Source organism: Morus notabilis, unplaced genomic scaffold, assembly GCF_000414095.1.
Source record: "Morus notabilis unplaced genomic scaffold, ASM41409v2 Scaffold747, whole genome shotgun sequence".
NCBI classification, from domain to species: domain Eukaryota; kingdom Viridiplantae; phylum Streptophyta; class Magnoliopsida; order Rosales; family Moraceae; genus Morus; species Morus notabilis.
In genome coordinates this window covers 30,256-46,796 of record NW_010360787.1, presented here as the reverse complement: position 1 = coordinate 46,796, position 16,541 = coordinate 30,256, and the positions used below count along the sequence as shown (strand labels likewise).

Below are 16,541 nucleotides of genomic sequence, written 5' to 3'. Positions count from 1 at the left end.
GTTGTCAACGCATAGAAAAAAAATCATCTCAATCAGAATTAAAACGAAAAAGTTATAACATTTTTAATAATAGAAAAAAATACTATTTATTAATTTGAGTTCGAGTTTCTAAATTCGAGTTGAAAGAGAAACTTGAACTCAAGTTTTAATCTCAAACTCGAATTTAAATTTAAAAGAACATGAATTTAAATAAAATTATAATTTAAGTTACTTTTTTTTAATTTTTGACTTATTTTTTTTTAATTTTTGACTCAAAATACTCCAAGCGAACAATGCCTTTGGCCCAAAATCTGTGCCGTTTGCAGATGAGTTATTTACGTTGAATGCCATGGAAAATCCCGGTGAATCGACTTTTACCGGAAGCCCCCAAACCCTCTCATTTAAAGCCATAACTCAGTATAGCGTTCTAGCCATCTCTTCCTCGCGCGATCTCCCCCATGACACCCACTGATGTCGTCGTGTGGATGCGATCTCTCCCTGGAGCTGCGCAAAGGAGAACGCCTGTGAGATCTCCTTCGCGTGAGGGGAGATCTAAAGATCTCCGCTTGCGCTGTGGTGTCCATACAAAGCGCCGGCAAGATCTTCGGGGGAGATCGATGGCTACACTTTCTTTTTAATTCTGTATGGATTTGTGGACTTTGTCAAGTGTTTTGTGCTTTTCTTTCTTTTTTTTTAATGATTTTTTTTTTTTCTAAATTTTTAGGTATCTTAGTGATCATGAAGGTTTCAACGCCACCAATATTGGCGGTTACTGGCAGTTTATGATTTTCAAGTGTTCCGGTTCCGGCTACGGGAATGGTCATGGTGCCGCCAATGTTGGTATCGTCTTGGATATCCACCAGTATAGTGGCGGATACTGCTATCTAGATGGATACTAGCGGTTACCGATCGGTAACCGGATGGTATCACGGCGGTCACTGGTCATCGGCGGTTGTCCGTCGATTATTGGTATCACTAGCACGCCTTGACCTCACTCCCGCCTTCGGCAGCATCTCATTTTAAGCAATATTTCCAAAAGATTCTCGTCTGTTAACATAGATTCGAAAAATACATACTAAGAACTGAGACTTGATCACGAATCTGCAGTAAAAATGGAAACTCAGATTTTTCTGATCTTAATCGAACCATAATATATAGCCGAGTGTCTTGCTGTCCGACCCCGTGCTGGACTGGAGTTTGTGCGTGCAGTTGGCCTCCAAGCTGCTATCATGGAATCAGATGCTTCAAATGCAGTGGATGCAGTCAATAAGTTTTCTAATGCTGATGTTTCTAGTGCTATAGCTTTGATTGTTAAAGATATCAGAGAGTATCTTCTAGCCTCTGGTGGTGTGTGCTTAACTATGTTTCCAGTGAGGGAAATCAAGTTGCCCATTATCTGTTGGCTAAGTTTGCTTTTTCATCTTCTGTTTCTTTTAGGAGCATTGAGGCTGCTGATCCTCTTTTGTAGGCTGACCGATTTGGCCCCTTAATAAACAACACTTTCCCCCCCCCTTTTTTTTTAAAAAAAAAAAAAAAAAACCCCAAATATCACAAGGATTTTTAATAGTACTAGTAGTAATAGAGTTGCAATAGGACATAAGTTTGAGAAATATTAATCTTATGAAGCATATAAATATGTTCTAATTATACTCTAATCTGCCATATTTTATCAATAGCTTAAAAGATGTAAGGGCAAGAAAAGAGAGTTGAAAAGATAGAGCATAATAATTTTCAAATAACGATGAATATGCTGGACGTGAAACGGTGAAAGTGATTTCATAGGCAAGTTTATTATCTACCTTTCTTCGGTCTCATGCTTATTAATAAGACAAACGTTGTGACTTGTGAGAACAAAATAGAGCCGAATTTCCAACAACAAAAAAAAATAGAGCCAAAATAAATAATAACAAAGTAAAAAGCAAAAAAGAGATTTTTTTATAAGTAAGAAAAAAGATAAACATTAATAAAGTAATATGAACTTGGAGATTTACCATGAAAATTTGTGTGTTTTTTTTTTTCTTATTAATACAAACTTGGTAAATCTAGAATTTATCATGTAAATTTAAAATTTACGATCAAATTTTTAACTTTTTCCCTATTAATATGAACTTGGTAAATCTAGAATTTACCAGATATATCTGTGATTTACTATTATATTCTTCATTTTTTCCTTGTAATACAAACTTAGTAAATCATAGATTACCAAGTATATACGGGATTTACTATTAGATTTTTCATTTTTCCCTCGTAATATGAACTTAGTAAATCTTGGATTTATCATGTATATTCATAATTTACCATTAAAATTTTCACATTTTCTCTACTAATACGAACTTGATAAATCCAAGATTTACTAAAAATATTTGGAATCTACCATTAAAATTTGTAGTGTACTTTTTTCTACTAATATGAACTTGGTAAATTCATGATTTATCAGATATATCCACAATTTACCATTAGATTTTTTACTTTTTCCATATTAATACAAACTTGGTAAATTCTGGATTTACTATTAGAATTTATACATTTTTTTCCTAGTAATATGAACTTGATAAATCCAAAATTTACTATTAGAATTTGTACTATTCTTTTTTGAGTGATTTTAATGTAGTAAATCCTATATATATATATATATATATATGTATGGATTTATCAAGGAAAAAGAAAAAAAATAAAAAAAATGGTAAAATTAGAAAATAAAAATTGAAAACATGAAATGGTCTATTAAGTTCTATAAGTTGGTAAATTGGCTTTTTACTTCCATAAGTATTAAATGTAGAGCTATTTCTTACAATTTTTCACAAATATAATAGATAGATTTAGCCCTTGTTTGGTTCACTCATTTGAATTTTGTTGGTTTGAACTTTTTTATTTGAACAGAAAAATTCAAGTGTAGTTTCAATTGTAGTTCGAATTAGTGTTTAGATGTGCAAATTCTAATTTGTGTTTGGTAGGTGTGAAAAACATAGAGAGTGAGTATCGTTTTACTGTTTAAAAATGGTTTGAACGGTTGAACTCAGTGAGAGTTAAACTCTAAGTTGAATAGTTTAATTCACTTCAAATATGGAATATAATTCGAACTGTATGCTTAGCAAACATGAGTTCAAATTACGCATACCATTCGAATTGAGTTGAATTAAACTAAACAAGTAAAACAAACACGGGCTTAGCTTCGCCTAAAAGAGAAAATTACAGATTCTACCTACTTAAGTACCATACTTATTAAAAATACCTCTTTAAAAAAAACATATTCTACCCCTTAACTAGTTCTAATCTAAAAGATAGAAATTTATGAGTTAATGTTAAGGGGTAAAACTAAAAGGGCTCTATTTAAGGAGTAGTTTTAAAAATTACCCTTTGTAAAAACATTATTTTACTATAATTTCTGTAAATAATAAAAGCTAATAGGCTTTTAACAACTAAAGTCTAGTCTATGTAGGGATGTCAATAAGACGGGACAAAATGGTGCTCGCCCACATAGTTTTGAGACATGGGCCGGGCGGGTTGCAACACGCTCATGTGCGGGTTGCAACCCGCTCATGTGCGGGTCAGGGTGGAGCAGGTCAATTGCAACTCGCCCTATTACATTTAATAAAAAAAAAAAAAAACTTTTGAGTGAAGCTTTTATCCAGCTTTAGCCATAGAAATTTTCCCTCATTTTCTCAAGTCCCAAATAGAACGGATTTCTTGAAAAAAAAAAAAAAAGAAGCAAAAGTGGAACACGTGTGTGTGGATATTCTAGTGAGAGGAAGAAGACTAGATACTCTTAAAAAAAAAAAGAGTCACAAACTCATTTTCTACTGAATAATTTTCGTAGTTTTTTCTTTTTCTTTTTCGACATTTCCCTTATGGCTTGGATTGGAAATAGTACTGAAATTTTGGACGGGCCGTCCGTGACCACTGAAAAGTCTGAATTTTTACCCGATGACTGAGCTCGAACTGCTTGAATTTTCGGGCTGCCCGACCGACCTGAATTTTGTCCTTGGACGGGCATTGGCCAGCCTTTGGCTGCCCGAGCCCGGTCGGGCTGCCTGTTACCCGACCGAAATGCCTGAATTTTTAAATATTTTTTATATTATATATATATATTACAATTTGAAATGAATGCACGAACTATATAAAAAAATTATTTTTTTATTGATTTTTAAATTTGTAATTCATGATTGTCTCGTTAAAAACCTTACTAAGAAAAACCCAATTGGGATAAAAACTTAGTAAGGAAAAAAGAGTGCAATCATTGTGGGACGAATTACAAATTTGACGAACTTATAAAGTCTATACAAGATTACAATAACACTATATAAAGAAAATAAATATTTACAAATTACAATAATAAAATTTAATTTGAAGCAGAAGGATCGTCTTGAAAATTAAAAGTTAATCTATTAAATTCGTCGATCCATTCTTGGCTTGCCGGTGAGATTGTATCGTGTAAGCGTTGGTCGAAATGATCCCAATCCTTGATGTACATCAAAGCTTCAACAGTATCCTATTGCAATGTGTTTCTCTGTTCTTCAAGTATTCGGCAGGTTGTACTGTGAAATTTGGGCATTCGGGTCGGGTCGGGCAAATTCGAGCAACGGTCTTAAAAATAGCCGTTGGGGTTTGAAATTCAGGCAAATTTTGGGCGGTGGTCAGGTCAGGCAAAAAAGAGCCGTTGGGTTTAAAATTCGGGCAGAAATGGCTAACGGTCAAAAAAATTCAGGCATATTCGGGCAACGGGTAAAATTTGGGCTAACGGTCAAAAAATTCGGCAAAATTTAGGCATATTCGGGAAAATTCGGGTTACGCGGTAAAATTCAAAAAAAAAAATCCGGCAGGTGGCGAGATCGACTCTTCTACCGGCGGCGGGCAGCCGGAATGGATTTTTTTTGGGCTGCCCGAGCCCGTGCCCGACTAAAATGGTCGAACGGGCGGCGAATGGCGCCTGCCTGCCGTGCCAAAAAATTTTCAAGCATCGGGCATGCTCGCCGCCTGAAATTTCAGCACTGATTGGAAACAACCAGAATATAACGCTATTTCTCTCTCTTTTTTCTTGTGTGTATTGTTAAAAAATAATTTTCAGAATTTTAATTAATGTAAGTTTTTTTGGTTTTTTAGTTTCAATAATTTAATTAATGCATCTCTAAGGGAGCTTTCTAAATTGTAGTTAAATTTTAGTTAAAATGACTAGAAAGCTATTTTAGCTAGTAACTTTTTACTAAGTTACTCTAACCATATTTTCTATTTTAACTAAACATGAATTATTTTAATATTCTTTTGAGGTTAAAATATGAATAACTTTTTTTTAACTTTTACTTTACGTCAAAATAAGAAATAAAATAATAAAAATTAAAAATAGTTAGCTACTTCTTGCTAGTTATATTTAGATAGTAAAAAATGCTTTAGTTAAAATAGTTAACTATTTAGTTAATAGTCGGAGTGGAGAAAAACTAAAAAAAAAAAAATTAAATCATTAGTTATTTTGGTTAAAAATATAAAATAATTAATATGATTAGAGTTGTTTTAAGTTGTTGAACCTTGGACATTGTTGTCCTGATGTTTCCCATTACTAAATTCATTTAATGCATTTCTACAATATTTTCTATGTTGTTTTCTTTTCTCAAGGTAATAAAAATTGCCTTCTGATATGCCCAGACAATAGAAAAACATTATAAGGTTCTTTTATAACTCAAATTGATAATTTAAATTATGTATGTGAGAAAAAAATATTATAATAAAGAAAATTTTAAATTTTAATAAAAAAAAAACTGTAACAACAACCCATATGTCGTCCTTTACTTTTTTCTATGAGTTTCTCTCCATTTTCATTCTACCTAAAAATTTATCATATATATATATATATATATATATAAGTATGTATATATGTACACACACGTGGAATCTGATTTTGGTTTCCCTCAATGTATTAGTTAATAGAGAAAAATTTCAGGCCCGTTTAGTTTACTGATTCGAGTTTTTAATTTGAGTTGAGATATAACATTATGTGAAAGTTTTTTATTGTAATAAAAAAATTAAATGTGACTGTTTCTGAGAGCTTTTTACTGTAACAAAACTCGAATCGACGAAATAAACAGGACATTATTATACAAAATGACATTTTTTTTTAATGGAGCGGCGGGTCGGTCGAAAGCCCGTCCCGACCCGCCCCATTGACACTCTAAGTTAAGGGCGAAGTGGATAAACGATAAGAAACGCGTCGAGATCGTAGGGGTCCCATAATGGTGACTGCATGTTGGCCAGGTGTCACTGACAATTCTCATTTCATGTTTCTTTATTTATATTCCTTTTTTTTTTTTTGAGGATATTTTTCTTCCTCCTTCGTTCGTTTGGTAAATATGAAATGAAACTTATGAAACTTCCCAATCATTAATCATTAATGTCCTTCTAAAACAAAACTAAAACCGTTCTCGCCCTTTTTTTTTTTTTGAGGATATTTTTCTTCCTCCTTCGTTCGTTTGGTAAATATGAAATGAAACTTATGAAACTTCCCAATCATTAATGTCCTTCTAAAACAAAACTAAAACCGTTCTCCCCCTCTATTTCTCTCACTGCACGGCTATGGCGGTTTCTCTCTCTTCCCTCCGAATCCCCCCCAAGCCTCCTTTCTCTCTCTAGAAACCATAAACCTCCTTCACTTTTCATTTCGTTTTTTTAGGGACTTAAAAACTTTTTTTTTCCGTATCGATATATACATATACGTAGATATTTGCGGATGTGGTTTTTCTGTGTGAAATCCCCAAATTGACCTCCTCAACAACCGCCGCCGATGGCGATCGTCACCGGAGATCGGTACCTGGAGAAGCTGGTGAGGTTCGTGGAGGAGAACGCCGGCCCTCTGATCGATGGAACCCTAGTTCTGAAGCTCAATCCGGTGGGGCTACATTACGTGCAGTCGCGGCTCGAGGCGCTCAGCGAGCTCGAGAGCCTCCTCGCGGGAGCTCCAATTGATTACCTCCGCGCCTACGTCTCCGACCTCGGCGACCACCGCGCGCTCGAGCAGCTCCGCCGGATTCTCCGCTTACTCACGTCCCTCAAGGTCGTTTCGGTATTGGCGCCGCCGGCGAGGGACCCCACGCCTCTCTCGCTGTTGCCGTTTGGGAGGTTGAGACTTTTGGAGCTCAGAGGTTGCGATTTGTCCACCTCCGCCGCCAAGGGATTGCTCGAGTTGAGGCACACGTTGGAGAGGATCGTCTGCCACAATTCTACTGTGAGTTCTTTCGTTTTTTTTTTTTCTTGTTTTGTTTTGTTTTTTTCCCCTCGTTCGGTTTCTGCTTTTTACGGTCGGTTTAGTTCCGGAGAAAATAGGAGAGAAAAGGCGTGAAATTGGAGTTCGAAGGAGTCCGTTATGTTTCACTGGTTACGTGAATGGAAAATTGAAATTTGAGGTTTCAACGTTAAGCATTTATTGTGCGTGAATTTACTGTGTATTTACTCTCTCTTTTCTGCAGCAATAAGTTCGTGGTTTCTTACCGTTTATTTGGTTTTTGAGAAAATGAGGAGAAAGCAAAGAAAGTAGAGTATGGAATGCGTTTTGTTTCACATGATACGCAAAAGTATTGAGTGGTTTTGAATTTGTCAAAGGAAATTGCATAAGGGTATTAAATTGCACTTCTAGTTAAGCCCCAATTTAGTTAAGGTTTTGGTTTTGGTTTTCTTTCTTATTACGTGGGAAATCTGGGATTTGAATGTTAATAAGTTATTTTTTATGCATTTATTTTGAAATTGCATAAGGAAGTGGGATTTGCTTCTTTTTTTCTTTTAAGGAATGTATTGCTTTTTTATTCTCTCTCGTTTTTACCACAAGTCTCAATTTATGTCATCGTGCATCATCTTATGTTAGGAACCTTAGTTGGGGGAGAGCATTTGTAGATTGTTAGTAGTGATTAGAGGAGAGCTAGTAGCATAAAAGAGAGGGATTAGTTGTTAGTAAGGGAATGTCGGTTTTGTAGAGTTTTGGGAAATGTTTTGGGCTTGGGAAATCAAGATGGAGAGTTAGATAGTCTCTTCCTAATTGTTCTATCAGTACTTATCATCAATAATAATTCTCTTTCATTCAAATCCTATTGTTTAGATCAGGTTTCTAACATTTTTGGTATCAGAGCAACGATCATGGCACCTAAACCAGTTGGCGGAGAGAGAGTAGCAGCGGTTGAGAAGGGCTTGGCAGCGGTTGAGAAGGAGGTGTAAGCGCTGACCTCTGGCCAGCTTCCCCAGCTCTGGGAGGAGGTGAATGGGCTGCGAACTGAGCTGGGAGCTCAGATCGGGGAGGTTTGATCAGCTGTTTGGAGGCACTGTTGGAGCAGTGGGGACCGCCGGCTAGGGTGGATAACGTTCGCAATGGCGGGAGACAGGAGGACCAAAATGTTAGAAACTTGATCTAAACAATAGGATTTGAATGAAAGAGAATTATTATGGATGATAAGCACTAATAGAACAATTAGGAAACCCTAATTGAGATTTTGTTCGAGAGACCATCTAACTCTCCCGTCTTGGTTTCCCAATCCCAAAACAATTTCCAGAACTCTACAAATCCGACATTCCCTTACTAACAACTAATCCCTCCCTTTTATACTACTAGCTCTCCTCTAACCACTACTAACAATGTACAAATGCCCTCCCCCAACTAACGGTTCCTAACACATTATATTAAATGTGAGAGTTAATTTCTAGGCTCGCAATTAAGTTTTTGTGTTTGTGATCTCTTGGTACGTTAGGATGCTTTACGGCATGTCTTTGCAAGTAGGATTGCTGAAATAAAGGACTCTCCACAGTGGAATCGGCTTTCGTTTGTTTCATGCGCGTGCAATGGCATGTTGCTCATGGATGAGTCTTTGCAACTTCTACCTGCTGTTGAAACTCTTGACCTTAGCCGTAACAAGTTTACGAAGGTTGATAATCTCCGCAAGTGTGCCAAACTGAAACACCTTGATCTTGGCTTCAACCACCTTAGAACAGTTACATCATTTAGCGAGGTAAGGAATTTTAGTTGTCTGACATATTGCCACCTGCTTGATTGCTTTTTAGTTTTATGACTTCTGTCTTTGTTGTTCAAGATTAGCATTATCACTTCCTTCAAAGCTTCTTTTGTTGTTAGTTTTAGGTGAAGTGGGAAAAAGGAAAAACATACATTAATCTATTTTGCAACAAAACCAAGAAAGCTTAACTTGAAAACTCTATGTTGGTTGCCGAGTAAATGGAGCGTGCTCTCAAATAGGCTTGGCTTGCTAACCATGGAATAGGAATAGGAGTTTTACTTCTGTTCTATCAGATTACCTCATTAGCGATTCCCAAACTGCATGGTCATTTCACCATGCATTTCACATAATTACAGTATTCGAGCAATTTTCCCTCCTTATACCTCATCTCCTTTTGATATGTAACTGCTTTTTTCTGATTTACCTGAGCTGTAAGATTATCCATCTGAGAGTGTTCTACACCGTTTTATGGAAGAAGTTTTTAAATTGCCCTAACATAGAATGACATACAGCAAACTTGAACTTGTCGAAGTCCTAATGGTTTCTGCTTTTTCTGATTTGCCTGAGCTGTAAGATTATCCATCTGAGAGTTTTCTACACCGTTTTATGGAAGAAGTTTTTAAATTGCCCTAACATAGAACGACATACAGCAAACTTGAACTTGTTGAAGTCCTAATGGTTTCTGCTTGTAGTTTACGGAGTTCATTTGTTTATATATTATTTATTCCATACCAAGAGGTTTTTTATTTTTTAACATGTTGTGGGGCCTATAGCTTTCACTTTACTAACAAGAAATGAAACCATCGTGATACGAACCTTGCAGCACACTCACGCATCCAACCATTTGAGCTACAAACCATGTGTTGTTTCCTCCCAATCCCCACTAAAAATTCCAAGATGGTTGGACCTTAGACATGATCTACAAGGCATACAATGTGGATTTTATGAGTTTTCTATCATTATGAGATGTCATAGGTGTCCCCAGTATTCGGTTCTTAGCATCCCAAAGGAAATTTCTGTGATGGTTTAAAAATAACTTTTATTTTTGAACAGAAACTATTTGGTAAAACTTTTGATTGTTGAGAATAACCTTTTTGCCTTTTGATATTGAGGAAAGTAACCTGTGTCATTGAACGAATGATGTCAGGTTTAATGATTCCACTTTGCGACGTGACAGGTTTTATGATTTCAGTTCCAAATCTCTCTCTCTCTCTCTCTCTCTCTCTCTCTCTCTAATTTAGGAATTAGATTGGACCCATCCATTGATGTTGTTGGACTATGCAGGTTTCCTGTCATATTGCTAAACTTGTTTTGAGGAACAATGCTCTAACTACATTGCATGGGATTGAGAATTTGAAGTCACTTGAAGACCTTGATGTTTCCTACAACATTATTTCCAATTTTTCAGAGTTAGAATTCCTTGTGGGACTTCCATCTCTACAAAGCTTGTGGTTGGAGGGAAATCCTTTATGCTGTGCCCGATGGTATCGACCACAAGCATTCAGCTACATAAATCATTTAGAGAATGTAAGTCATTTATATATTTGGTTTTTGGATATTATGATCTTCTTTGTTTCTTACTGTTAAACCACTCTTCTTTTCTTTTCTTTCCTTTTCTTTTCTTTTCTTTTCTTTTCTTTTCTTTTTTTTTTTTTTTTTTTTTTTTTTTTTTTTTTTTTTTTTTTTAACTACCGGCTTTGTTTTGTATTTGAAGTGCATATGTTCTCCAACTTACAAATGTCTTCTTGTTGTATGTTTTACTAGTTCAAGCTGGATGATAAGGAAATTAGCACCAGAGAATTTTGGAAGAGGCAGCTTATAATTTCCAGCAGGCAGAAGCGACCTGCCAGCTTTGGGTTTTATTCTCCTGCTATATGTGATGACACAGGAGAGGGGTCTAACAACAGAAGACGGGTATGTTATTTCTATAGATACTTGGGTCCTGCACTCTTTCCGGTTCATAGGGTAGAGTGAATATGCCTGATCTTTTGTGCTTAAGGTGTATATCCCTCTTCTCTTGTAATGTATTTGTAATGGATTGGATTACTGTATTGTTGCTTCTTATAATTTTAATTGTTCTTTTACATCCTTCATTATGTAGATTATTTTCTTCATCTCATTATTACCATGTTCGACAGTTTTAAACCCATGTAATTTCTTCTATGCAGAAGAAGGTAACTCGTCTTGCTTCAATTGAGGGTGAAGGAGAAAACACCTATCTATGTTCGGATCAGGATTCTGTATCAATTGATAATGAGGTTCAAAGCAGGGAGGAAATTGTCATGTCTGATGATGATGCTGAAATAGTTGATTTAATGAATAAAGTTGAGCTAATGAAGAAGGAACGTTCTGTTCTTTGGTTACGGGAATTTAAGGAATGGATGGATCATGCTCACGAGAATGTCATGGACCACAACAAATATATCGGAACTACGTTGTATCCGGGGAGAGAGAATTTATCAAAGACCTGGGTAAGTGAGAGGAATGTCAGCGAAAGCTTGCGATATGTCTCGGACTCTGTCCAAGCTTCAGGAGATGAGAGTAGCACAAATGTTATGGAATCTGATAGTTCCTTGCATTCACATCAATACATTGACCAAATTGGTTTGATGGGAGTTACTGGTGGAGCTAACCCAAGTGGCTCGGGGAGAACAGATCTTAAGGAGGAACATGTAAAATCCTCTCCTTATGAAAGGAGTAGCAGTTTGCCTGCTCAGACTAAAAGCTTACTGGCCGATACGTTTGCCAATCAATTAAGTTTTAGGAGCATATCCCCATTGATTGCCATTGATAGTATTTCAGAATCACATTCCTCTGCTCAGCCTGGATCACCACCTCATTATCGAGAGGATATTCTTCATCGCCGTCAATACTTAGAGGAAGAAATTCTGCAATTATCAGCAGAGTCATATTCGGTGGCATCATCTGATAGCAATACTAGCTGCAGTGATGATGATATCTGTGCCTTTGGGCCAATGTCAGATATTGATCAGTTACTAAATGAAAAATGTTCCAATGCAATTGTTGAGAGGCATCCTGGTTTAAAACCTTTTGAAGACGAGTATTATGAGAGGAGACATCGGATTTCTCCTGTAAGAGAAAATGGGCAATGTTCGGCTGATCCCTCTTCCAACAAAACCTCTGATATGCAGAATAGTATAGATTCCGACAGGCAGACATGTGGCAATGATGGTCCTGAGGCTCATGATTGTAAGATTACACATGTCCTCAATGAGGAGGATGATTTGCCAAACAAGAGAAAAGGAAAGAGAAAAACAAAAAGAAGAGTTGTTTCATTAGTGGAGGAGAAAAATGCTGTTGGAAAGATAGTAACACCCCAAAAATCAAATGGAGACTTTGACCTTCATGGAACAGAAGCGGAAATAGAGCAACATAGTCGATCTTTTGACAGAAGTGATCTTCAAGAAGTTGATGAAAAGAAACAAATTATACCAAGTATTGTTATAACCCAACGAAATGAAGATGCTCATAGGTCTCCCTCGGTTAACTGGTCATGTAGAGAGATTGATGATTTTATTGAGGATCATTTCAATTCAAACGTTGCAGATTCAAGAAATCATGAAATTTGTGTGCAGTATATGCGTTGCCACTGTATACTTGAGATGGATTCCATGTCCACTGAAAGGTGACATTTTTATTACTAAAATTTATCAAGTATGATGTATAATGTAAAGAGTAGGAGCTCTGTTTCCTGAAATTTCAAGAAGATGTCGGTGTATATAAAATTATCTGCTGATGTTTTTACTTGAGATAGATTTTAAATGTTGTTGTATCTTCTAGATTTTTCTTATGTAAAGCTTGTAAGTTATTAATTGCTCTATCCTTTTCTTTTCACTGGCTTTGATGTTGCAATTCCCTGTCATGTTACACTGAGAGAATTAGTTTGTCCAAGATAATTCGATTGGTTTCTTAAGTTCTAAAGGTCTTTTATTTTGTTGCGGGCCTTTATCAATTCTTACTTGCTGTTGCTATTAGTCTTTTGAACAGGAAACATAAGTATTTTTGTTTAACAAATTTGATTTATTTAATTGTCTGTTTGTAGTTTAGTGATGTATTTAGGACATTGCCTAGTTCTAATATTCCTATTACTAGGCGTCTTCTTATGACTTAGAGAATTGTGCAAAGATTTTAAATCTTCCTGAAGTCAATTTCTTTTTGTTTCACGTGCAGAGATGTAGCTCTAGTACTGAGCAGTGAAAAGAAGTTGTATGTGTTACTTATTGGTGCCACAGATGATGGATCAGGTTGGTCGTCAAGTTTTTGTAAGATTGATAGGTTCCGTTGGTGGTTTCCCCTTTTATATATTAGGTGAAGACTTTTCTCCTCTTAGTTGTTTAGAATTATGATTGCTGAAGCTCACTATAATGATGTGCAGAAACCATCTCGAGTTTCCTGGCTTGCCATAGGATTGAAGACGTCAGGGAAGTTTTAGTTGGCATGGGACTTCAGGTTGTGAGGTCAGTGAGTTTCACTACTTGTAGCAATCACAGATATTCACTTCTCTAACGATATGTTTATATGTATGTGGTTGAGTCAGGTTGTCAATTGAGCGTTCAGCCTACCTGTTTATAACACGAAGTATCGGAAAATCAAGACAGTTACTTTGCATCTTAGAAGTTCTTTACTCATACAAAGCAGATGATATTTCTTTAAGAAGGTGGTCTATCCATTTGCTTTCAAATACAAGTTCAAAACTCGCAAGTCCGTTCTATGGCTTTGAATTTTACCCTGCATATATTATTTCCTTTGTTATGACAGACTGGGTTTTGGAAATTTAAATGGCAGTTTGGAGCAGGTTCAGGTTGACTTGTTTGAGAAACAAATACTTGGTGGTTCAAAAGTAAGCATATTCCAGTATGCTTTGGTACTGTTTTGGCATAACAACCATGAAGGTTTGCTCCAAACTTTTTTATCTTATTAAATTTCTTTGTCCCAACAATGATTTTAACTGTGATAAATGTCTTCTAGCATAGGATAAGTACAATGGTACAGTTCCGTTAGTAGAAAAAGGGAATGACCATCTCAGGAAACATGATAAAATTTTCTTTTCCAGGGTAGTAGAATTCTCCTGGACGTTGCCTTCTGTAGTATTATTCATATCTTATAGTGGTGTTGGTCTTCTTTAACCTTCATATGCTTCTGACAGTAGCTAAGGTACTGTTTGGATTCTTTGAAACAAAGAAAAGGAAATAAAATAAAAGCTGAAGAATGTCCATACTTAGAGCTATGCCAGTGGTATCTTTTTTGTTTAATCTTTTAATAGCTATGCGTGTTGGAGTTTATAGACAATTGTTTTTCAAGTGCATTTTAATGATGATTAATGTTTGTGTGGTTGTACAATTCTTTCCGAGTCTGCATTTTGTATTCCTGAAGCATGCAATACCTGTTATATTTCTTTTATTTATTCACTTATTTTTGCACTTTTTGACTATGAGTCTTTCTTGTTTCTTAACGACTAACGGATGCTGTATTCAAACTGGACAGAGGATTCATGGCTTCCAAGATCATTGTTTGTTGTTGGAGTGCATCTTCTTGTGTGTGTTGAAGACCTAGTGAAGTTTAGCTCCCTTTTGGTTGATACATCTTCGTCCCTGTACTTCTCGTTCGATTCATGTTGTTCAATCACTGACATATCTGAGATGGTAAGTCCAATCATTTACCCAAAATTTTTTTGTTTTTCCCCGTTCTTTTGCCCCTCGTTTAGGTCAACATTACAATTTAAAAGAGCAGGAGAATAAGTATTTTCTGGTTTCCTTTTATATTATCGTAACCATAACTTAATTCAACACATGCATGTATACCCTGTTTTTTTTTCTTGCTTCGAACATGATTTTATGTTCAATTACGGGATGCCAAAATACCAAGTAAATTTTTGTTTCACACCATTCTTTTTTTCCTTCAATAACTGAGAAACAGCGTATTGTCTTATGTTGTATGCTTTTAATTCCGTTTCCTTTAAGGGAAAGTAGTTAAAACAGGTTGGAACTGATTTGCAATTTTGTGTGTCGGTAATCACTTAAGTTTTACTTCTAAATTAAAAAATACATTTCTAAAAATTATTGCGCAGGTCCGTTATAGGCAGACCTCGGTGTATAACAATTATGAACAAAATGTATGAACATTTATATGACGCATCTATCTGAACATGAATTCCAGGTTGTTGAGACCAAGAAGAGTCAGTGTGTGACTTTAGCTTTTTCATGTGCAACACCAGTTTGTCATTCCTCTGCCAAATCTGGCAAGGAGGGTGAAGGGATGGATAAGGAAAAGAAAACTTTAGGCTCTCCTACATGGAAGCTCAAGTGGTTCTCTGAAGACTGTCTGTTCAAGTTTGTAGCATTGTTGAAGGCAATCCACGCAGGGACGGGCATGTCACCTTTGTCTGTAAGATGCATCTAATGAAGCTGTTCATTTCCTAAACCCCGTTAACATCTCCTTTTTGTTAGTTTTAAATTCATTTTATTCGTTGATTTGTTGTCGTTTTTCACCCGCTTCTATATTTTTATTCCTTTCTGTCCTCTGATCATAGTTTTCTTTATGGTATTCTTTGATTTGTATTCTTTGGCAGCAGTGTGTCTGTTATGTACAGATTTTGTATAGTTTGTAACGGCGAAGCAAATTCACGTTGATCATAATAGTCTTTTTCCGCAGTTTGCCCCATCCTTCTATTTCAATTCTTAGCTTTGGTTCATCCGACTTGTAGATGTTTTCTTCTTGTATTTGCATTTTCCAACTTCACGCTTTGGTTCATCCGACTTGTAGATGTTTTCTTCTTGTATTTGCATTTTCCAACTTCACACTATGTTTGGTTGGAGGGAGGGATAGAGGGAGGGATGGAGGGAGGGAGAGGGGTGGAAGGAGAGAGATGGAGGGAGAGATGCAATCCCTTGTTTGATTGGAGGGAAGAGAGGAGAAAGAGAGGGGAGATGGAGAGACGTGCTCTTCCTCTTAATCCGCCAAATTGAATCTTTCCACTAACGGTAGGATTCATGCAATCCACTAATTTTTACTTTTAAAAGATTATTTTACCATTCAAAAAAAAATTGTTAACAAATTGCACAAATGGATAACATAGTAATTAAATAAATAATTATTATTTATTATTCTAACTCTCTATTTTTATTAAACAATATAAAATATTATTATAATCTTATTCAATTTTCATATTTCTTATTTTTTCAACTCTCTATCGTTATCGTTCTTATTCTGTCTCTCATATCAAACGAAGTTTCAGTCCTTCGCTCCACCAACTGAGCTAAGGCCGGATTGCTTTATTCTTGTATTTGTTTTGAAAATGGTGAAATGTACTTTATGTGGTATTTTATAAGTTTCGTTCATTTCGTCGATTTGAATTTTTTTATAGTAAAAAGTTTTAAAATACAGTCACATCTAACTGTTTTGTTACAGTAAAAAACTCACATAACGCGCTACCATTTTCCTTGAGATTTTATTTACAATTTTGAAGAGGACAACAAGAAGTTTGAAACTTTTGTACTTCAGCGTGTTCTTCTTTTAGAGAGAGAGAAAAAAAGAAATGGATACAGTCTCTCTTTCTGTCGGAAG

At 35.8% G+C, this 16,541-nt stretch overlaps 1 protein-coding gene across 4 annotated transcripts; it reads left to right on the top strand.

The window, feature by feature from the left end:
• Window positions 1-6,500: 6,500 nt before the first annotated feature.
• Window positions 6,501-15,638, top strand: LOC21392153. 4 transcript variants are annotated; one of them, XM_024165115.1, is made up of 11 exons: window positions 6,501-7,189; window positions 8,697-8,954; window positions 10,242-10,484; window positions 10,722-10,871; window positions 11,126-12,603; window positions 13,149-13,222; window positions 13,354-13,435; window positions 13,516-13,635; window positions 13,764-13,870; window positions 14,463-14,620; window positions 15,135-15,638. In XM_024165115.1, the coding sequence occupies exons 1-11, from the start codon at window positions 6,749-6,751 to the stop codon at window positions 15,375-15,377; spliced, it is 3,354 nt and encodes a 1,117-aa protein (XP_024020883.1). In that variant the 5' UTR covers window positions 6,501-6,748; the 3' UTR covers window positions 15,378-15,638. The 4 variants fall into 4 exon arrangements, with proteins under 4 accessions (XP_024020883.1, XP_024020885.1, XP_024020884.1 ...); XM_024165117.1 differs by lacking the exon at window positions 15,135-15,638 and having other exon boundaries at window positions 13,774-13,870; window positions 14,463-14,539; XM_024165116.1 differs by lacking the exons at window positions 14,463-14,620; window positions 15,135-15,638 and adding an exon at window positions 14,032-14,053.
• Window positions 15,639-16,541: the final 903 nt, after the last annotated feature.

Excerpts from the sequence above, each read along its gene's own strand:
- LOC21392153 (XM_024165115.1), top strand. The coding sequence starts at position 6,749 with ATGGCGATCGTCACCGGAGATCGGTACCTGGAGAAGCTGGTGAGGTTC. Across the intron at positions 13,223-13,353 it reads TGCCACAGATGATGGATCAG|AAACCATCTCGAGTTTCCTG; the intron begins GTTGGTCGTCAA and ends AATGATGTGCAG. Across the intron at positions 13,436-13,515 it reads ATGGGACTTCAGGTTGTGAG|GTTGTCAATTGAGCGTTCAG; the intron begins GTCAGTGAGTTT and ends TGGTTGAGTCAG.